We start from the raw sequence: 23,433 nt of genomic DNA, 5'->3' as shown, positions 1-23,433 counted from the left end.
AAAGCCTGGGTGAACAAATATGTCTTGACTGCCTTTTTAAAAGTTGGCTTGTCTTGACTGCCTTTTTAAAAGTTTAAAAGATGGGGAGGCTCTTATTTCAGCAGGAAGCATGTTCCATCCAAAGCCTCGAGGCAGCAGTGGAGAAGGCCTGTCCCTGAGTAGCCATCAGAGGAGCCAGTGGCAACTGTTGGAAGTTGTTAATTTTTACCCCCAGTAAGTAAAATAGCAGAGCACTAAGGAATGAGCACACATTCCAGTTACAGAGTAGGTAGCAGAGGATGGTTTAGTTGTTGCAATTATTTAGAGAAAACACATGAAGATTCTTGTAGAACTAAATAGTAAGTATTTATTGGTTAAGTACACTTGGATAGGAAAGCCTAAACACAATCTAAAGTAGTGTTTCTCAATGTTTTTGGAGTCATGGACCAGTACATTCTTTGTGTGCAGTTTCCCGGACCAGCAGTTATTAAAGGCCCCTGCCTTGTCCCCACCCCCAGGCACCCCCCAAAACAATTTCAAGTGGGGGGCACCACTGCTGCAAGCTCTGCTGCAATGGAGGCCCCCACCAGATCAAAATTGTTTTGTGGGGGGATTAATTCCTCATGGACCAGCACGGACTGGAACTCAACTGTTCACAGACCGGCACCAGTCCACAGACCGGTGGTTGAGAAACACTGATCTAAAGGACTACATAATGAATAGGTAAGGAGGGAGACAGATTTTTCCATCTGTTCTTTAAGAGGAAAGGAAGGACTGTGACTCAGCACAGGAAGTGACTCAGCACAGGAAGTGCGGAAGAGTCAGATCAAGGGTCATAGAATAGAGACAGGTAGAACAGTTAGGGAGACCCTTACTATCTCTACTGCCAATGCCCCTAGTGGTCCTTAGGATAGTTGGTGCAAAAGGTCAATGCACTGGAACTCCATCTCCAACAGCAACTGCAGATGAACCTCTCCTGATGACCTCAATGGGTGGTGTGGCTCATAGTGAAGAAGACTTTCTCTTAAATACCCAGGGTAAAAACGGTTTAGAGATTTATCCAGCTGGTCTAGCTGGTCTGGCGCAGAGCATCTACACCCCTAGTTCATCCCCCCTTCAGCCACAGTCTATTCTTCTCCCAGGCCATTTTCCCTCTGGTGGCACATTCCCTCACTAGCTGGCTTGGCTGGCGCTTTCCCTTCCTCCCCGCCGGTAGCACTTTCTCTCACCAGCCGGTGCTTCCCTTGCCCACCCACCTGGTTGGCACTTTCCCTCACCAGCCAGCCGGATGCCACTACCCATTTTCTCCCCCCGTCGCTATCCCGCGGGCAGCTGCTTGCAGACTCTCACGAGAGCTGCCACACATGGGATTAGCCACAACTACATCTGAGAGAATTATACAGTATATCAAGATAACCAAGACCTTGTATTTTGCCCGGAAATTTATTGGCATTCACTGTAGATCTTTTAAGATAGAATTGATATGGTCTTTCCAAGATTACCCAGAGACCAACCTGGCTGCCACATTCTGGACCAACTGCAGTTTCCAGACTACATACAAAGGTAACCTCACATAAAGCACATTGTAGTAGTCAAGTCTGGAGGTGACCAGCAGATGTACTACTGTTCTGAGGTCATTTATCTCAAGAAACAGATGCAGCTGGCATATCATCTGAAGCTGATAAAAGGCACCTCTGGCCATTGCCTCAACCTGGGACACCAGTGAGAGGTTTGTGTCCTGAAGCATCCCCAGACTGCATACCTGTTCCTTCTGGGGAAGTGTGACCTCATCCAGAGCTGGCAGATCAAAATCATCTCCTGAATTATGACCCCACACAATAAAGTACCTCCGTCTTATCTGGATTCAGCCTCAGATATTATCTCTCATCCAGCTCATCACTGCCTTCAGGCAGGCATTTAGGGAGGTTATGCCGCCTTCTGTCGATGTTGACATGGAGAACAAGATTTGGGTGTCATCAGCATACTGAAAACACCCTGCACCAAATCTCCTGATGATTTCTCCCAGCGGTTTCATGTAGATGTTAAACAACATCTACATGAAACAATACAGATCCCTGAGGGGCACCATACTAGCCGACCAAGGCAGTCTCCACCCCATAGCCCACCTGAAGACCAGTCTGAAATGGGTCTAGATAATCAGTTTCATCCAAGACTGCCTGGAGTTGGGAGACCACCACCCTCTCAATTACCTTGCCCAACCACAGAAGGTTGGAGACAGGCCTATAGTTACTTAACTGAGAGATCCAATGCAGGCAAGGAGGCATCCTGCCCTCCCTCAGAGAAGCATTTATGATCTCTGCTAGGCCTTCTACAACAACTTCCCTGCAGATAGCCATGTCAGGCAAGGGTCAAGAAAACAATGGTAGACCGCACCACTCCAAGCTGCTTGTCCACATCCTCAGGAGTCACAAACTGGAACTGATCCAGCCTGCTGAACACCTCCAATTCAGATACTGCAGTAATTGTGGGTTATAAATCCATCGGCCTCAATACAAGATATTTTATCCACAAAAAACTCATTAAATATGTCACAGCAGGTAATAGATGGTTCCAAGTTCTGATTCTGGAGGAGTTCCGGAGGATGGGCACTTACTCGTTCTGGAGGGGAGGCACTTACTAGCCCTCTCACAACCCTGAACGCTGCTGGACGTGAACTTGTGGACACAATATGGGCTGAAAAGAATTGCTTCTTTGCTGCCCGTATTGCTAGAACAATGTGCTCTTCAAATGTGCTCTATGTTTTAATCTGTCAGATTTGAGTTGAGTCGTCCTCCACTTGCACTCCAGTCATCTGCTTCACTGCTTCTGTATACTAAGGGGCCAATTTTGAAGCAGGTCGGAGAGGACACTTAGGAGCAATCATGTTTACTGCCCTGGTGAGTTTGCTGTTCCTATTCTCCACCAGGGCATCAACCTGCACAGTCAACACTAAATCCCTCCAAGGCTTCTTGGAACCTTACTGGATCCAATAACCTTCTCGGGCAGACCAGGGTGGTGTTCCGTGGGTGGGGACTCCTGTGATTTCCCCATTGTCACGGACGGACCATGGACGGATCTGGTTAAGGTTGGACTCACAGTCACACTCCACCTTCACAGGTCCGCCCGTTTGTAATAATGTTTTGTGTTCAACCTTTAAAGCATTTAAAAATAAAAACTTTGAAAATAATGGCTCACTTCTAATGTGAATAATCTAATAATTTGTAACTTATGTTTATTTTTTTAACATAATGGTTCACATTTGGAGTTGTGTTAGAAGTGAGGAACAGGAGCTCTGGCAGTGGAAGAGGTGGCATCGAAACTCAGCAAAATGTTTCCAAGCAGCCAAATGCATGCAAGAGGAGGAGGGGGGAAGCAGTTGTCACTGCTTTTTCCCCCCTCTAAAAGTACTCCTTGACATCAGAAATATTTCTTTGAGGGTTGCACAACTCTTAGAAACCTACTTCCATCATGTATCACAGAGCAACTCTGTGGGAAGTAGCAATAAGGGAGACAGGCTTCTACTCAACCCAAACAGCAGAACTTTCATCCTGGATTCAAAAACTCCATTTGAATCAGGCCTGCTCCTAACGTATAGGCCTGTTTTCGGTTATGCAAGCTCCATGTATTTTTTAGGATTGCCAACTGTCCTGCATTATGTGGGATGTCCCGCATTCCTGGGCAGAAATTCTCGTCCCGTTTGGGACTCAATTTCCCCTGCTTTATTACCACTTAAATTTTTTATTAAAAAATTCTGCACAGAAGTCTGAAATCGGCCCATCTCCCTCATTTGGAGGTCTTTCATCGCCTTCTCTCCAACTCTGTCCCTCTCTACCTCCACTCGGTCAGTCAGTCACTCACTGGTGAGGTGAGTGCTTTGCTTTCAGTCTTCTTCAGCTTCAGTGTGCCTGTCCCTCCCAGGGAGCCTGCCCCTACCCCAGCCGAAGCAGCTCAACAGTAGCAGCCACTAATTTCACATCATTGGAGAGGTGGGAGAGTTCTTGCTGCTGTCCTGCTCCGCTGCCACTCAGCCACGCCTCCAAAACCAAAACATAACAGACAAGACCCGCCCCTAGGTGGCCATGCCCCTGTCGGCCCTGGAGTCCCCATCCCCATTTCAGCCAATGCAATGTTGGCAGCCGTAATTTTCCTGTTTGTCCCAAACAACCAGATGGATGTTAATTTAATGTCATCAAGGAAGAAGTGAATGTAAATAAGAGAAGGCTAGCAATCCTATCATTCTTCCTATGAACAAGAAGAATAAGGGCTGAACCACTGAGTTTAACCATAAGAGCCATCATATCACAGACTGAGGCCTTAAACTGTCATGAGCCCTAGGTCCAGCTTAAGGAGCACACAATCAATGCATTCACATGGTACCCTTTGACATTGGTGTGAAGTCTGGTTTTTGTATTATAATGTAAAAGAAACAAACAAGAAAGGCCACAAAAGAAGCCCATTGCTCCTGCCAGTTCACAATATACATCCTAGGTGCCGCTAAATAGAAAAACAAAAGACCATTGATTCCTCTGAATACCTGGCTGGCTCTCAGCAAGAATAGCTTTGGCTGGGGTCAGCTACTATCTAAATTTCTTGTAAAAAAGCATTTCCCCCCATAACGTCCTCTTGCCAATGCTATATCAGGTTTAAGAGCATTCTACTTATTATTATTGGACAACTGAAACATGACTCCAGAAGAAAACAATCATATAAAGCATATTCAAGTCAGAAGGCATATATGCTGCTGCACATCAATTTGCATTCACCAAGGGTCCTAAAAACATGTGACTGTTTAAAAGATACTTGGCCCCTGGCCCAGGTGTGTGTAGGCGTGGGGGGTGCAGCTTGGCTTGGAGACAACACAACAGCCCCATTTAGCCCCATCCAGCAGCCCCCAGTCTGACAAGGAAGCAGCTCGCAGCTGGTGTGGAGGGAGGAGGAAGCACAGAATGGAGCCCTAAGCAGCATATGTGAGGAGGGGGGAGGTTTATTGATTTACTCTCCTTTTTATTTCCTCATGTTTTCCACATGGTGTAGTGGTTAAAGCAGTGTTACACAACTTTGACCCTCCAGCTGGTTTTAGATGAAAACTTCCATCATACCCAGACACAGTGGCCAATAGTAAGGGATGATGGAGTTGTAGCTCTCCTACAGATGTTGGATTGCAAGTTGTAGTCCAACATTTGCATGAAAGCTGAAGTTGTGCAGCCCTGGGTTAAAATATGTTGCCATAAGTTGCCATAAGCCTGTGTTGGGCTCCCGCAGCAACTGCGGCAACTCCAGGACAGGGCTGGCTGTGGTGACAAGAGGCAACAGCTTCCCAGGAGGGAGGGGAGAGTTGAAGGGAATGGCAGAGCAGGTACCAGGCTGAGCAAACACTTGGCAAGTCAAAGGAGGGGTTGGAGAAATCCTTTATTACAGTCACTGACCAAAAATGAGGAGTTGGAGGGGAGAGGGCAGACTGAAGTCTCACAAGAACTTGAAAACTTGTGAGACAGGATTGCAAACTCTTGAGAGATGTGCCAAGATTGTAGGGAGGCATTTAAAAAGCAGGCCAGTGATAAGGAGGTGATGGAGGATGCTGGGGTCCTCAGAAGGTCATGAGGCAGCACAGAGAAAAGGACAGGAGCAACCAACAGCCACAGGCAAAGGGATTTAGGTGAAGGAAGACCACCCTGCTAGGGATGTGCGAATTGATTCAGGTACAGATCAATTTGTACCTGAATCTAGCTGATTTGGGTGATTTGGAGACAGAACAAATCACCCCTGTGGTCCACTGGCTAGATTTGGGTCCAAATTGAATCCTGCCAGATTCGATTTGAATCTATTTGAGATTTGTATTCCTTCTATTATTTTCCCCAGATTCCCAGATTTCTTTTTTTTTAAAAAAAAAAAAGGCGGGGGAGCTAAGCTTGTAGAAGTGGAGTTATGGAGCAAAATGTGTGGTCACTATTTTTCAAGTGTTTGGATTATTTGGTGTACAATAACTTTCCCTCAATGAATCCCTATGATGATTCATTACACACCTTCATTTCTTCAATTCATTTTCACTGTCTTTGGACAGTGCCAACTGTCAACTGCCATGTGCCAACTACACCCCCCTCCCACCCACAAGGCAGTAGGGGTACTAGTCAGTTTATGTTCTAGGAATTTTTGTTTCAAGTGTTTAGACTCTTTGGTGTCTAATAACCTTTCCTCATAATGAATCCCTGAGGATTCATTACACACCAAAGGCTCTAAACACCTAAAAAAATCCCTAAAATATAAACTTGAGTACCCAGTGGCTTGCGGGTTGGAGAGTAGTTGGCACATGGGATGCCAGTAATTCTCCTCCTCACCCACAAAGGAGTGGGGTCAAAATGAACAGAAGAAATGAAGGTGTATAATGAAGACATCAAAGAATCTAAACACTTCAAAAATCCCTTAAAAATAAATTGAGTACCCCAGTGTGTGTGTGTGGGGGGGCAGTTGACACATGGCAATTGACAGTTGGCACCGTCCAATGACAGTCAAAATGACAGTCAAAATGAACATAAGAAATGAAGGCATATAATGAATCCTCTTAGGGATACATTATGAGGAAAAGTTAGTATACACAAACGAATCTAAACACTTTAATATTCCTAAAAAAATAAACTGAGTTGAAGAACAGAAGAAATGAAGTTATGCAATAAATCCTCATAGGGATTCATTATGAGGAAAAGATATTATACACCAAAGAATCCAAACACTTGAAAAATAGTGACCGCAAATTTTGCTCTATAACTCCACTTCTACAAGGGCTAGAGCTTAGCTTTTTGTTTTTAAAATTAAAAAAAATTAAAGCTAGGGATCCATGTTAGGGTTAGGATAGGGTGACTTCGAATCCCCATTATTTCCTATGGCAGAACTATACAGTAAAACAAAAGAAATCATTAAAAATCAATCAAGTGCCCCACTGTCCTGAAATTTGGGTGGCAGGTGGCATCCATGGGGACCTACCCACCAACCAAATTTGGTGCCCTTAGGACCTTTATAAGTGGTCTGCTTATAACTGCAGATTTGATCCAAATAACTGCAGATTTGATCCAAATCAAATCTGGGGTGATTCGGGAGACAGATTCGGACACAAAACAAATCAGGGGTGATTTGATACAGGCACAAATCAATTTTTTAAAAAACCCAATTCATGCACATCCCTACTCCCTGCTCCCTTTCATCCTTCTCCATCAGCTGCAGCGCTGCTGAAAGGAGAGTCAGCTGAAGAAGCAACCCGAAAAGAAATCTGTTTTCTCCTTCCTTTCCCTCTCCACCTCATGCAATGTGGAACCTCACAGCTCCTTAAAACTCTTTTCAGTTTTGTCATCCTTTCCTGATCATTTTAGAATTTTTATACACAGACACCCCGCCCCCATTTTTGCCTATGAATAGGATAATGAAAATGGGTGATCTATTTGGATCAGCCTTGTCTGAAATGCACAAGGCAGAAAATCCTTTACTCCTTGCATTCTATTAGAAGATTGTTTTGGATTGCAGACAGTTGGTGCTCTGGCTGTTGGTATGAAGTATATTTTATGTTAACAGGATAACAAGCCATGATAACAGGGATTAAATAAAAATCTTTACAGACATTCCTTTACGGATTACTTTAGAAATGCAAATGAAGTTGCCTTAAGTTCAAGTGCAATTAGACAGAACTTTCTGTGTCAAGGGGCCGAGATGTCCTGGATTTTTGTGTGTTTGTTTCGTTTCCTTACATCACAGATGATTCAACAATTGACCCACAGGATGTATCTATCTAGCTTCCCTCCAAAGTTCTCTATACCCCACTCCCTATGTGAAGCTAGAAGTGCCACATCTCTTTTACATCTCTCTGACCCAGCATGAAAGGAGAATCATCTGCCAGGTCAGAAACAGCACCTCATGAACGACTTTTGGCCAAGGCAGTATTGCTTCCCAAGCAACTCATTCAGGAGAGCAACACTGCCCAGATTACAGTGTTGTGTGTGCCTCCAGCACTTTCTCTTTCAGTTGTGAAAGAGAAATATGTTTCAATGAGAGGGGAAGGTCATGGTCAGGTGAGGCTCTGCCTCTCCTAAACATCTTAGGTGGGAAGGGTTCATCTCACACACACCCATGGCAGAAGAAGTTGAGTACTATCTTAGATGATGCAAACACAGTTCCCTGAAAGACACACACAGTACCTTAAGACATCCGGCTCAATGGACTGGGATGAAAGTTTTTCAAAGAGTCTGATCAGGGGCAGATGTAAAGGATTGGTAGCATTGTGCAATGCATCTAGGCAGGAGGTAACAATTGTGCCCAACAGGCCAGCTCCACATGCCACTTGCCGGTTCTTCTCTGTCTTCATCAAGGACTGAATGTGATCAGCCACTGCATACTGGATTTCCCATGATAACTGAAATGAAGGGTGGGATGTGGGTAGAAAGAATGCATGTGAGAAACTTATTACCTTTTAAGAGAGTACCCAGCACTCTGATGCAATATAGACAGAATAGACCTGAGACACAATCCCACCAAATTTTAAAATCTCAGAATAAAATCACATTCTTAGAATTTGAAGTCCAGATTTTAATGTGGAAATCTGACCCCCAAATCCAGTATGCAAATTGTGAATAAGAACATTTTAAATGTGACTTTTGTGACTGATTAAATTAATGCATGTAGTTAATATAAACATTTACTAAATTCTGCTTCAGGTTAGCTGTTAAATATCAATTGTTATTTATGTCTGCTTTTGGATACTGTCAAATATTCATTGCTACATGTTAGATTCCTTCAAAAATTGACTGCTCCTGCATGCTAGCCGTCGCATAATAATGCTGCTACAAAATCTTTGAATGGCCAATACTGATGCTGAATATTGAATATCTAGTGAATATTAGCACACTCAAAGTATATTTACCAATAGAATTCAGAGAGAAGAATGTTGATAAGTTTTGGGATACATGAGATTAAGGTCTAAGGCCTTGTCTAGATGCAAGTAGCAGCACAAATTCTGATTCCTTCAGTTAAAGAAAATTCAGAAATTTTCTGTGCTCTGGAAAAGCAGACATATATTTCTCAGTCCCACCAATCCCTTATTCCAGAGTTAGTTCTTAGTTTTAACATTTTCCTCTTCCCCCAACTTTCATGACCAGAGGCAAAGGAGATCAGGGCTTCTGCGCTTTTCATAGTTGTACAAAAAATGGAGTGCTGATAGATGGAGCTTGTCATGCAAGGATGAGAAAAGCAATGTCTGCTAGAATTCCCTTTTATTCTACAATAGAGAAGGCCTGTCCCAGTTTGCATCGTGCTACCACAGAGACACATGTCCAGCACTGCTTCCCAATAGGTGGAAGGGTGGATAGTGAAGCAATTGGGTTCCTAAAAAGTAAGGATGGAAGAAGCCATGTAAATCTCCTTACCCCGAATATCTTGGTCTGGGACCTGGTAATCCTATCAGATTTCCCAATCTGAGGACTTCATGTTTTTCTAATATGGAACTTCATCTCATTGCTATTAAAACAATCTTGAGACAGAAACCCTTCTATGGTCTCAGAATCACAATTTACAGAACTGCAGGATTTGATGGTCATTTGTTTTCTATCCCACAAACCACACTAGCATATCTTCCATATTCTATCAAAAGCACCAGGGATGGGGGAGTCTGTTCCCAGAGAATGTCATTCCTTCACACTGGCCCTCATTACCAAACTGTGGGTCCATGACAGAGTCATCTCTCCATTATCCAGCAGAATTACCAAAGAAAATCTGAAAGTTTCTAAGGGCCCATTCACATAATATTTCTATGCCCATTACTTTTGGCTTCATGCAAATCTCAAGGAAGTGGTGACCAGGGAAATGCATGCCAACTGGTCGGTACCACACAATGTATTTTCAAAGGAATTTGGCCATGGAGATCACACACACAAAAAACATGCTTTATGAAATTCTTGGTACACAACATGGCATAAATCCAGCAAGCTACTTCTAGATAGAGATGTCAGCAAACTGGTTGGAGTTGGAATGGACCTTGGAGATCTTCTAGTCCAGACTTCTAGTCAGTGCAGGGAACTGCTACAGCTTCCCTGACAGATGACTGTCCAGCCATTGTTTGAAAACCTCCAGCTGTCATGACCCTGGGTCTGGGTCCCTTCCCACTCAGACAATGACTTTTTGTCATTGCAGGAGGAGTGAGCTGGGAATAACCAAGGATCCAGACCACAGGTGGCACTTTGCTGCTGAAGCACTCTACACCAGGAGAAACAAAGGAACCTGAGCACGCATTGCAATCTCCACCCAAGGTATTGCCCTCTGGCCTCAGAAGAATTCCCTGCCATTTGTAACACAGACCCTCCCCCAGGCAGTACCAGTGCCTGAAGAACTGAGCAAGACCCCTTTAAGAACAATGCTTTTCCAGGATAAAGAGTGGGACCAATTCATCCTGCCAGACCATGGTTATAAAAACCAGCAGCTGGCTGCTAGATCTCAATGAAGCAACATTGTTTTATGTGACATTACCGAGCTTAAAATGATGTGTTTTATTATGGGTAAATGTCCTATTATTATTATTGACTGGGGCAATTATTCTTATTATGCCCTGTTACCTTGCTTAGCTCTGACCAAGGTAGCATTGCCCGGGTCCTTGGAGCTGTCCATAGTCTTGACACTCATTGAGATGCCTGGACCAGGATACCAACTGTTTCTTAATTGTTCAGAGTTCTTTGTGCATCTATGCTGGCATCTTGAAATGTCTCCTTTTTTCCTTCTCATAGGAACTGTTTGCAGTTGAGCCTTCAGTATCTCGCTTTGCAGAATCTCCCATCTTCTTTGATTCTTTTTATTCCAGATTTCTAGCCATGGGGTTCCATTTAGTTTTTCTCTAAGCTCATTAAAGTCAGCATTCCTGAAATTCAGGGTACAGATATGATTTCCAGCAGTTTTCCTTCCACTTCATATCATGAATTTGCTACTAATGTCTGCATTTTCAAAAATGTGGTAATTGTGGGAGTGGGACCACCTGGCCTAGCAGAAGACATGCATGAAGCTTTCCTTAGACAGAAGGAAAGCTTCATACATATCTTATGTCCCAAATTGCTTTTATTTTTCTCTTCTTTTATTTTCACCAAGCTTCCATTCATGGACTTCTGTGTATACATGCACACTCTCCCTCCCTTTTTGTTGAATCTATTCATTTTGAACAAGTAATACCCTTCAGGTACCATAATCCAGTCATGAGTCTCATCCCGTCAAGTTTCAGTGATAACTATCAGATCATATTTGCTTTCTTAAGCTCCTCTTGTTAGTTCTCATACTCTGTGCATTGATTGGTAGCCATAGGTGATTGCGGGTATCACTGCTTTCTAACTTCCTTGCTGTATTGACCTGACATTTCTTAGTGCCCCTCTTGCATTTTGCTTCCACCTTTGGCACATATTTTCTTCTTCCTAGTACTTGGTACTGAGTTTTTGTCTCCCACCCTCTCAGGTTCAGTTTAAAGCTCTCAAGGGGCTTTGGCAAGGCTTCTGCCAAACACATTCTTCCCAGTTTTTGTGAGATGCAGCCCGTCTACTCCCAGGAGTCCTACATGCTGTGATAGGTTGTGATTCAAGAAGCTTAACGTTACTTGAAGACACCATCTTCATAGCCATCTGCTTACTTGCAAATCGCTGCATTCTTCATGTATCTTGATTTTCCACTGGAAGGATTAATGGGTAGGGAGGGGAGGATCACTTGGGGTCCCCTGCCCAACACCTTCACTTCCCTATCCAGTGCCCTGTAGTCCTCATAGATTTGTTTCATGTTTCCCCCCTGGAGATATCATCTGTTTCTACATGGATCAGCAGGCAAGGGTAGTGGCTGATGCATCTCTGTAACCTCTTCATCACATTTCAAATGCATATGCCATGAAGACAACATATCTCCCTCAGTGTTCTGTCAGGTCTTCACAGGCTCCATCCTTCTCAGCAGAGAATCAGACACCACCACCACCACCACCACCACCACCACCAAACATCTCCTACTAATCAAATTTCTTTATTTTGGTCAGTGACCAGCATGAGATTAAAACAAATGTAGAAGAGAAGACAATCAAACTTCTACTACAAACAATAAAACCAAATAAATTTTAAAAAGTCCTCCTGAACATAGATCAAGGTACTGAAAGCACTACTAAAAATACATAACTAAGAATAAAAGGAGGCAGCAGTAATTCATACTTATGAGACTATTACACACAAATCAAAACTCAAACAGTTGCCTTCCTGACTCCTGAATCTGAGAGGGGTTAAACAATTCAAGAGCTTGGGAAATTTTTGTGGTTAGATTTACTGATGTTATATAAGTGATCCCAATACCTGCGTGCCCACCTGCAGTTAGCCACATTGTAGCTACAAAGGTTGCTCTGGCCTTAAATCCATCACCTATTTTCCCGTTATTAAGCTCTTATGCAAACGGAGGGCTGCGCTAGAAAATATAGCAACCTGTCTGGTGCCGGTACTGGAATTACTTCCTTCCAACAGCCTGCCAATCATCTGAGGAGAATCAAGACCTGGGCATTTAGCTATCAAAGGGTAAATGAGATCCCGGCGCAGGTCTCTATAGAACAAACATTCCAATAGCACATGGGTGACTGTTTCCACTTGACCCTCCCCACATGGGCAGAGCCTCTTCCCATAGGGAGTCCCTCTGTATCTGCCCTCTAAGAGGACTGAAGGCAGGGCATTGCATCTTGCCAGGGTAAAAACTCTTCTAAGTGGGGGCACCTCCAAGATAGTGAGATAGGATGCTGGGGCCAAACTATACCTGACTGATTCCTTGCTCTGAAAGTCAGGTGCCTTTGCTATATCCGTTTGTCTCCCAATATCCTCTATTCTCTGTTTAAGGAGCTTCCTAGCTGCCTCCAAACTTTGGGTAAACAAGGCAGACTGATTGAGGCCCAACGCAGTCATCTTTTGGTTCAGAGCACACTTCCAGGTCAACTGATAGGAATCCTCTAGTACTAAGTGGCTCAGCCCTGTGTCCGAGGAGCCTACTAATCAGAGAAGTTGTTCGGATTGGGACCAATGTTCCCTCTAATTTCCCCCCCATCTGTGCATGGAATGAATTTTATTAATTTATTTTATTTAAAGTATTTCTACTGCCCAAAACTTTACAATTAAAATCATTTCAAACATTAAATCAATTTTGTTCTGGGTGGCAGTATGTGTGCACATGCATTCAGAGTGGGACCCTCCAAATTCAACCTGAGCAGGATCTAAAATAAACTGAGTGGATATCATAAAACTTGTGAGTGCATGCACATGTGCACACCTTAGAAGGGACACTGTTTGGGACTGGGTGTCTTCCTCCCTTTTGTGTGCAGCCTAGAATGGCAAGCTTTAGCCAGGTGGCAGTAGGTCACCCTTTATAGGTAGTGCTTCATAGTGATTGCTCTGCACTAGTGGCACTGAATGTCTCCAGATGCTTCTGCTCCTGTGTGTCACTGCCGTGTGTTCAGCTTTTCCAGTGGAATTATATCACCCTCCATGGAAGCCTTCTGCTCTTCCCAGGGAGCTTCTTTGGCCTGTCCAGGAACTCCTTATCTTCAGGGTAGAAAGGTGTCCTTCAAGCCACTCTCTCCCAGCAGGGCTACTACCTTGCACTTGAAAAAAATATGGCACATTCCCTGCAAGTCAACATAGCACCAGAGCACTTGTCTTGCTGTCTATGTTGCTTGGACTCTTGAGTGTCCCTCCTCTGCTGAATTATCATGGAAAACTTCCTTATTCCTATCTGCAAGCTCCCAGATCTATGTGTGTGTCTTAAGGGAGATTTCTTCAAGCACAGACTTGAAGAAAAACCTTGGAGTTTGAAAAAGCCAAATTGAAAAGAGAAACAAACTCTTTAAATCTCTGGAATACTACTTTGCTCAGAGAAATTAATCAGTCCTTTTAAAATGCAAAGCAGAAAAATCAGAATTCTTTTTCAGCTCAGAATAAAATCTGAGCCAGTGGTGGCTCTTGCCCTGCCATAAACATAAAGAAGGAAGAGAAGAAGGGGTATGTCAGGATGCCTCCCTTGCCCCACAGGCCAAGTTACCCAGAGGAGAGTGGCCAGTGACAACGAGCCTAGAGAAGCAGCCAGCCAAACCATATAGGGAGCTGCCTGAGAAAGCACCAGCCCTGGTGCATTACAATGGCAAAGACAGGGGAGGGCAGGCAGAACCAGGGACTGGAAGGGCAAGCACACTGGGGAAACGAGAAAAGGATCCTTGTGTCAAGCACTGGGGAAAGAAAAAGGAAGAGGAAATGGCAGCAAAGAAAGTCGGGCTTTAAGAGACTGTGTGAGATGCTCTAGCCTATTTTGGCAAGCAGGGTCATATTCTTGAGAATGGAAGTTTGGACACTTAACTAGCTGACCAGTAGAGCTGAGACCTATATTTCTAATAAATTATCTCTAAATACTGTAAACTGCCAACAAAACCACTTATGAAGATAGAAAGTGAGCAGGGGAGGGGGCACTTCTCAGTGTATTGCACAGAGTGTCGCATGTATGACTATTTGCTTCATGGGTAGAAATCATGGGTGTGTGCTCGGTGCAAGGAGTTCCTGGCTCTTAGGGAACAAGTTCCTTCCCTGGAGACCAAGGTGGCAGATCTGGAGAAGCTCAGAGAGACAGAGAGGCATTCGGACGTGACCTTCAGACACGTGGTAGAGACATCCCACTCCAAGGCTGATAGCTCCTCTGTTGTCGGGGAGAATGAAGGTCTTGGGGAAGGAGGACATCAGTCTGAGGAAGAGGGAAGTGGTCTTTTAGAAGGGACCCCTTCCACGGATGATGAGCCCATATCCTCTCGCACAGAGGATACTCCTATGGGGGGTGGGGGCCTCCTTGCACGTTGGCACCAATGATGTGGAGAAATGTTGTCTGGAGCTGGGAGGCCACCACCTTCTCCATTACCTTGCCCAGCCACGGAAGGTTGGAGACAGGCCTTTAGTTACTCAGCTCCGAGGGATCCAAGGTAGGCTTCTTTAGAAGTGGTCTAATAACTGCCTCCTTAAGACTAGGAGGCAACCTACCTTCCCTCAGAGATGCATTTATGATCTCTACCAGGCCTTCTACAACAACCTCCCTGCTAGATTGAACAAGCCATGTCGCGCAAGGGTCAAGAGGACAGGTGGTGGGCCGCACCATTCCAATCAGCTTGTCCACATCCTCAGAAGTCACAAACTGGAACTGATCCAGCCTAACCACATAAGAGGAGTCACTGGATACCTCTGCATCAGATACTGAAGTAAGTGCAGAGACAAAATCCAAGTCGAACCGAATACGAGAGAATTTTCCACAAAGATGTCAGTGTCATTGACTCTTTAGGGAACAGTGACCATAATGCGCTCAAATTTAGCATACATGTGGGAGAAATTCAGCAAGGAAGTCTAACACAGATACTTTGAATTTCAGTAGAGGAAACTTCTCCAAAATAAGGAGCACGGTGAAAAGAAAGCTGAAAGGGAAAATCAGGAAAGTCACTTTGCTCCAGAATGCATGGAGTTTACTCGTGTGTGTAAAGGTGATCAAGTTGACATAGTATACCTGGACTTCCAAAAAGCTTTCAACAAAGTTCCTCATCAAAGACTCCTGATAAAACTTAGCAATCATGGGATAAGGGGACAAGTAGATGTGTGGATTGTGAACTGGTTGAAAGACAGGAAACAAAGGGTAGGTATAAATGGAGAGTTTTTACAATGGAGGGAAGTAATGTGAGGTCCCCCAGAGATCTGTACTGGGACAGGTGCTTTTTAACTTGTTCATAAATGATCCAGAAGTTGGGCTAAGCAGCGAGGTGGCCAAATTTATAGATAACACCAAACTCTTTCAGGTAGTGAAATCCAAAACAGATTCTGAGGAGCTCCAAAAGGATCTCTCCAGACTGGGTGAGTGGGTGACAAAATGGCAATGTTGGCAAGTGTAAAGTGATGCACATTTGGATGAAAAACCCTAACTTTAAGTATACACTAATGGGATCTGAGCTGTCAGTGACTGACCAGGAGAGGGATCTTGGGGTCATGGTGGACAGCTCGTTGAAAGTGCGGCAGCTGTGAAAAAGGCCAATTCCATGCTAGGGATTGTTAGGAAGGGAATTGAAAATAAAACGGCTCATATTATAATGTCCTTATACAAAACTATGGTGTGGCCACACCTGGAGTACTGGCGTACAATTCTGGTCACCACATCTAAAGAAGGACATTGTAGATCTGGAAAAGGTGCAGAAGAGGGCAACCAAGATGATCAGGGGCCTAAAGCACCTTTCTTATGAGGCAAGGCTACAACACCTGGGGCTTTTTAGTTTAGAAAAAAAGACGACTGCAGGAAGACATGATAGAGGTCTATAAAATCATGCATGGTGTAGAGAAAGTGGATAGAGAGACATTTCTCTCTCATACATATAACACTAGAACCAGGGGTCATCCCATGAAATTGATTGCCAAGAAATTTAGGTCCAACAAATGGAAGAAAGTTTTCACACAACACATAATCAACTTGTGGAATTCTCTGCCACAAGATGTGGTGTTGGCTACTAGTTTGGATGGCTTTAGAGGGGTTTTGATAACTCCATGGAGGAGAGGTCTATCAGTGGCTACTAGTCGGAGGGCTACAGGCCACCTCTAGCCTCAGAGGCAGGATGCCTCTTAATACCAGTTGCAGGGGAGTAACAGCAGGAGAGAGGGCATGCCCTCAGCTCCTGCCTGTAGGCTTCCAGTGGCATCTGGTGGGCCACTGTGTGAAACAGGATGCTGGGCCAGATGGGCCTTGGGCCTGATCCAGCAGGGTTGTTTTTAGGAGGAGGACTGGCTGGAGGAAAGACCTGTGGGTGGCCTCTGGAGAGATGGAGGGTTTTGAAGAAGCTGGTCTTGGGAGAAAGACTGGAGTGTTTTAACTCCCTCCCTCAAGTCTGAGACCCTGCATAGAGGCAGCTTGACAGCTGTAGAGCTCCACCCTTCCTTTCTAATGCATCCAGGGTGCCACAGGGTTTGTGTATGCAGAGTCTGATACGAGCAGTGGATCTTGCCAGTGCTGTGAAGAGGAGGAGGAGGAGTGTGCATGCATGCATATGCTGAGCTCAGCAATGGTAGCTATTGCCACTGCAAAATTAAATAAATAAAATCAACCAGAGCCCTTTCTCACGATCGGAGTGTTGGAAATTCTCTTTGGTGAGAGAATCCTTTTCTCATTATAGCAGAGTGCACAGAGGCACAACACAGCAGATTTAGTTAGGCATGCGTGTATGCTGAGAGTAAAGTAACTTGGAACCAATTCATAGTTTCCAATCAATATATAAGGCATTTATTAAGGAACTCCATTCTAGATAGGAAAGTGAGGAGTTAGGATCTCTAATCTATCTATCTAGCTGGATGCAGATGGATTCTGCATCTTTTCTGCACACATGGTGCAGGGAGAGGGGCTTGCCATGTTGCAAGGTAGAAGGGCAGGTAGGGAAGAGAGAGAGGAAGGAAGTTAATCCCTGAGATTAGCAATCTACATATCCAAAGGGATAGTGTCAGAGCAGTGGAGAAGGGGTGACCAATGTCTTGACCTTCTAGCCCTCTGACTCACTACTCTGTCCTCCACTGTCTGAGACAAGAGACAGCGCAAAATCCTTTAACTTCCAACACGTATATAGGGTTCAAAAAGGGCAAGGGCCATAAAAAGCTTACCTTCCCTGCAGAAGATCCACTTAAAGAGTCTTGGCATGGAGATTGTGTACCCAGATGTGCAGCTGCCCCCTCAGGCAGCGTGGAGGGTTGGGGGTCTGGGAGTGCCACTGGAACTCCCATAATGACCCATATGAGTGCACTATGGGGATTTTCCCAACACCTGCCAGGAGCCCCACAGTATCCCAGGCAGCCAGTGCAGGCAGATGACCCGCCCTAAAAAGGTTAAGAGAGCATTGCTCTCTCTCTCTCTCTCTCTTTCTCGCCAAGCCCGCCCATTCTCTTTCTCTCTCTCATGCCAAGCCTGCCTCATTCTCTTTCTCTCTTGTGCCAAGCCGGCCCCATTGCCTCTCTCTCTCTAGTCAAGTCCACCCCGCTCTCTCTTGCTCTCTAACCAAGCCCACTCCATTCTCTCTTTCTCTCTCACCAAGTCCGCCCCATTCTCTCTCTCTTTCTCAAGCCAAGCCCACCCCATTCTCTCTCTCTCTTGCCAAGACTGCTCCATTCTCTCTCTCTCTCTCAAGCTAAGCCTGCCCCATATGTTCCCTCTTTCTTTCCCCATCTCCCTTCTCTCTTTCCCTCTCATAAAAGCTTGTGTGGTGAAGGATCTAAGTATAATCTTCCTAACAAAAATCCTATCAAAAATTAAGAGAAAAACTTCTTTAATTTTTTCCCCTTACAAGTGTTCCATGTTAAGTGTGATGATTTGGCAGAGGTGGAAAGGAAGAACAATGCATTTTATTTTTATGTGTTTTGTACAGATTGTATTGCATTTATTTTATTAGAACGAATTTTAATTCAATTTATTTGAATTAATTTAAATTAAATTAATCTTGGACTGCCAGAACTTCAAAAGTTATTTTTTTTACTAAATTCATTTTAATTAATTTCACTTTAATTTATTTAATCAATTGATTTATATTAAGTGTTACTTTAATAATCATATCCTAAAAATTGACCTCGGCCCCCATGAGCCAAGTCAAGGTTGGTTTCGGCCCACCAGGTCATTTGAGTTGTGCACTAGCTTTTTCACCCAAGCTTTTTAACTTGACTGTGGTTTTAAATTTTTTTAAGGTTTTCATTTTTTGTCTTAATTTGTTGTATGTTGTTGTAAATTGCTCAGAGATGGAGATTTGGGGTGGTCTACAAATTTGATATTTGTAGGCTTTGTTTGGAAAGGATTTCCAAGGTACCTGAATCTAAAGTCTTCTCTTGGGTTCTGGGCAGTTTGGGAGGCTTTGACACAGTCCTCTCTGTATTGGCTGAAGCATGCAGTTCACCCTATTCCTAATCCAACTATCTATATAAAAATGTTATAAATTGCAATAAGAAAGAATCTTACCCAATATATTATATAGTTGCCTCTAATATTTTTCATACTTTAAATGTTGCTGTTTCACTTCTCAATAGCTTCAGGAAAAAAACAAGGTCAAGAGAAGAAAAGAAAAGAAAGGAAACTGTAGAACTTGGCTAAGTAAACCAGTATTTTCCCCTCCCAAATAAATTCAATATAACCATAATGGAGTACAAGGAATTGATTGTTCTCATTATGACAGCAGTCCTGCCAATAATAAGATTGCTTTATTTTGAATAAAATGTGCTTTTTTCAGGGATGCTTGTTCCAGTAAAACAGGGTTTTAGTGAAAATATTAATGGTGACAGGAAACTGGTCTCTATTTCCCCAGCTGCAGAGATTGATTTTCCTAGATATCACTCCCACAATCCATCAGGGATATAAGAGGTGCAATTAGAAATCAGCAGACAAGCTCACGACTTTGCATCGTGAAGGAATTTAAGGGCAAAAGTGTCACTCAACAAACTGTCAGATGTTTTTAAGTAGTTCTCATCTTCTCTTTCTGTCTTTTCCATTTTTTTCTTCATTGCACTGGAAGTTGTGTTTCTTCCCTAAGTACTCCTTTTCATGGTTATGTTCAGGATTTGTATCAACACATAGTGTCCTTGGGAAAATGTGGAGGGCTCAGGACCATGGAGTGGGCCCAGGCACAGATGTTTGTCCCCAGGTCTTTAGGTGAAGATTGGGCTCAGCAGCCCTTGGATGGATGGGGCCACCCACCTCCTCCTCCTCCCTCTCCTTGGCAGCAGTGGCTGTTGGTTCCTCCACCACCACTACCAGAAACAACAGCATTCTTAGCCCACTACCGAGATGGGGAGCCAACATATTAAGTACATTCTTAGCCAGCAGGTACTTATCATGTCTGCAGGCACATGGCTATCATGGAGCACAGGGGGACAAGAATTGTGAGGCACCAACACCCTGAGCACTTCCAGGAACCAGCAGAGGCTTCCCCCCACACCTCCACCAGTCACCCACCCATCCCCTGCTCTCCCCTGCTCGTTGCCACTAGTGCTGATGGGCTGTGCTGTGCTGCGCTGCACTGCTGCTTCGAAATGGTGCTTTGTTCATATGCTGTTCAGTTTGGAAGCATTCTTTCTCTGCTTGGAGTGAGGCAGAGAAAGAAGGCACCAGACCCAAACAGTGTGTGAGCAAAATACCAACTGGAAGCAGCAGAAGAGCAGCATGCCATATACAGGGGGGTCTGGCTTGCACATAAACAAAAACCAATACAAGGGAGGGGGCTGCCAGTAAGGGCCTGTCCTGTGGTCACCAGTAAGCATCCTAGGCCCCTTCATGTTTGTTCCCACAACAATGCAATGCCTTAAATAGTATTATGCAGGGTCTGGGTGGTGGGCTCTTGTTTCTAGTTTGTTTATTTAGCACATTTGTATACCGCCCAAAATGCAAGTCTCTGGCCTTATCCCTACTGTTTCTGGCCTTATTCAGACACTTTATTGTACATGTATACAGGCATCTGTACACATATACACATATTTTGTGTGAATGACTGTACATATATTCGTTTAAAAAATGGAAAACCTACTGAAATCAGATAGGAAGTATATTACTCCAAAAGCATTGAACTTGTGAATAACTGTACATGTGTAGAGATCTGTATGTGCAAACACCATAGACAGATTGTATGTGCACCGAACATAACATGGGAACAGAACTTCTTGCATGAGTGTAATTTTCATTATATTTACTATTTTGCATTTTTATGACATTCAAATTTAAAAATGCTTGCAATAGTATATTTCAATTCTGCATGTCAAATAATTTTAATGGATATTCATTATTGTAAAAACTTGCAATATATTTGTCCTTCCTTAGCTTTATTATTAAAAAAAGTGAATCATGAAGCAAAGTTTATAAAGCTGACATTTATAAAATTTAGAGCCATATGGAAAGTTCTTTTTAGAACTTTTTCATCAAAAACGGGGAGCACCCAGACAAGGGCAAAACCAACCTAGTTCACCTTTTTGTGGCTGGATCTTTCACCACCCTATTTGGCACTGGCACTCTTAAAAGTATTGGCAGCTGGCATCCCCCCACCCCCAGCAGTCTAAGCACAGAAAGCATTGCCATCACTCCAATTGGCTCCATGGCAATACCATTCTATCAAGAAACCAATCAGAGGAAGAGCAATGCTTCATTCCCTCACTCTACAGCCTGCTAGGACAGAAATATGGCAGACATGACTCCCAGAAGCACTGTTCCAACTGATGATTGTTTTCCTTTTGTTTTATAATGTTTGTTTATTTTATAATGTTTATTTTATAAAACAAAATGATTGTTTTATAATGCTTTCCTGGGTGCCCTGGATCTCTGCCTCCTCCATAGTCCCACTGGTGCCCATAAGAACATTAGAACAGCCCTGCTGGATCAGGCCCAAGGCCCATCTAGTCCAGCATCCTGTTTCACACAGTGGCCCACCAGATGCTGCTGGAAGCCACAGGCAGGAGTTGAGGGTGTGCCCTCTCTCCTGCTGTTACTCCCCCGCAACTGGTACTCAGAGGCATCCTGCCTTTGAGGCTGGAGGTGGCCTGTAGCTCTCCAACTAGTAGCCATTGATAGACCTCTCCTCTGTACCTTTTCCAGTTCTACAATGTCCTTTTTAAGATGTGGTGACCAGAATTGTACGCAGTACTCCAAGTGTGGTCACACCATAGTTTTGTATAAGGGCATTATAATATTAGCAGTTTTATTTTCAATCCCCTTCCTAATGATCCCTAGCATGGAATTGACCTTTTTCACAGCTGCCGCACATTGAGTCGACACTTTCAATGAGCTGTCCACCATGACCCCAAGATCCCTCTCCTAGTCTGTCACTGACAGCTCAGATCTCATCAGCATATACTTGAAGTTGGGGTTTTTCATCCCAATGTGCATCACCTTACACTTGCTAACATTGAACTGCATTTGCCATTTTGTCGCCCACTCCCCCAGTCTGGAGAGATCTTTTTGGAGCTCCTCACAATCCATTTTGGATTTCACTACCCGGAAGAGTTTTGTGTCATCTGCAAATTTTGGCCACCTTGCTGCTTACACCGGTTTCTAGATCATTTATGAATAAATTAAAAAGCACCGGTCCCAGTACAGATCCCTGAGGGACCCCACTTCTTACTTCCCTCCATTGTGAAAACTCTCCATTTATACCTACCCTCTGTTTCCTGTCTTTCAACCAGTTAGCAATCCACACATGTACTTGTCCCCTTATCCCATGACCGCTAAGTTTCCTCAGGATTCTTTGATGAGGAACTTTGTTGAAAGCTTTTTGGAAGTCCAGGTATACTATGTCAACTGGATCACCTTGATCCACACACTCGTTGACACTCTCAAAGAACTCTAAAAGGTTGGTGAGGCAAGATTTACCTTTGCAGAAGCCATGCTGGCTCACTCCCAGCAGGGCCTGTTCTTCTATGTGCTTTACAATTTTATCCTTGAGGATGCTTTCCATCAATTTGCCTGGAACGGACATTAGGCTAACCGGCCTGTAATTTCTCGGATCGCCTCTGGACCCCTTTTTGAAAATCAGTGTTACATTTGCTACTCTCCAGTCCTCTGGTACAGAGCCCGATTTCAGGGATAAGTTATATATTTTAGCAAGGAGGGCGACAATTTCACATTTGAGTTCTTTGAGGACTCTTGGATGGATGCCTTCCGGCCCTGGTGATTTGTTAGCTTTCAGTTTTTCCAGACAGTTTAAAACATCATCCCTTGTCACTTCTATCTGACTCAGCTCTCTAGCCTCCATCCCTAAAGAGCCTGGTTCAGGAACAGGTATACACTCAGTATCCTCTGTTGTGAAGACAGACGCAAAGAACTCATTCAGCTTCTCTGCAACCTCCATATCCTCCTTAATAATCTCTTTCACTCCCTCATTGTCTAATGGTCCAACTGCCTCCCTGGCAGGTTTCCTGCTTCTGATGTACTTAAAGAAGTTTTTGTTATCCCCCTTGATACTTTTGGCTAAATGTTCCTCAAACTCTCTTTTTGCCTCCCTTATTGTCACCTTGCATTTCTTTTGCCAGAGTTTGTGTTCCTTTCCGTTTTCTTCATTTGGACAGGCCTTCCAATTTTGGAAGGAAGTCTTGTTTCCTTTTATGGCTTCCTTGATGGTACCTGTTAGCCATGCTGGCATCCTCCTGGACTTAGTGGTACCTTTCCTCCTTTTGGGTAAACAATCTAACTGGGCTTCTAGTATTGTGGTTTTGAGTAAACTCCATGCACTCTGAAACGAAGTGACTCTCCAGATTTGCCCTTTCAGCTTTCTTTTCACCATACTTCTCATTTTGGAGAAGTTTCCTCTTCTGAAATTCAAAATGTCCGTGTTAGATGTCCTTAGTGATTCTCTCCCCGCATATGATTCTCTCCTCCCATGTGAGAACCAATGTTGTGTACCCCCGACCAGTGCCAGCCAAT

The 23,433-nt window shown here is 44.0% G+C and overlaps 1 protein-coding gene across 1 annotated transcript in view; it reads right to left on the bottom strand.

The window, feature by feature from the left end:
* LOC128350960 (WD repeat- and FYVE domain-containing protein 4-like) overlaps positions 1-23,433 on the bottom strand; it is a 286,030-nt gene that overhangs the window by 258,048 nt on the left and 4,549 nt on the right. Inside the window, exon 3 of the mRNA XM_053309906.1 lies at positions 8,160-8,374. Coding sequence (XP_053165881.1) covers positions 8,160-8,374 — 215 coding nt within the window. The remainder of the gene's footprint in view (positions 1-8,159; positions 8,375-23,433) is intronic.

The sequence above is a fragment of the Hemicordylus capensis genome, chromosome 3, assembly GCF_027244095.1.
Source record: "Hemicordylus capensis ecotype Gifberg chromosome 3, rHemCap1.1.pri, whole genome shotgun sequence".
Taxonomy (NCBI): Eukaryota; Metazoa; Chordata; class Lepidosauria; order Squamata; family Cordylidae; genus Hemicordylus; species Hemicordylus capensis.
Note: the sequence above shows the minus strand (reverse complement) of the source record. Positions and strands in the feature narration are given on the sequence as shown.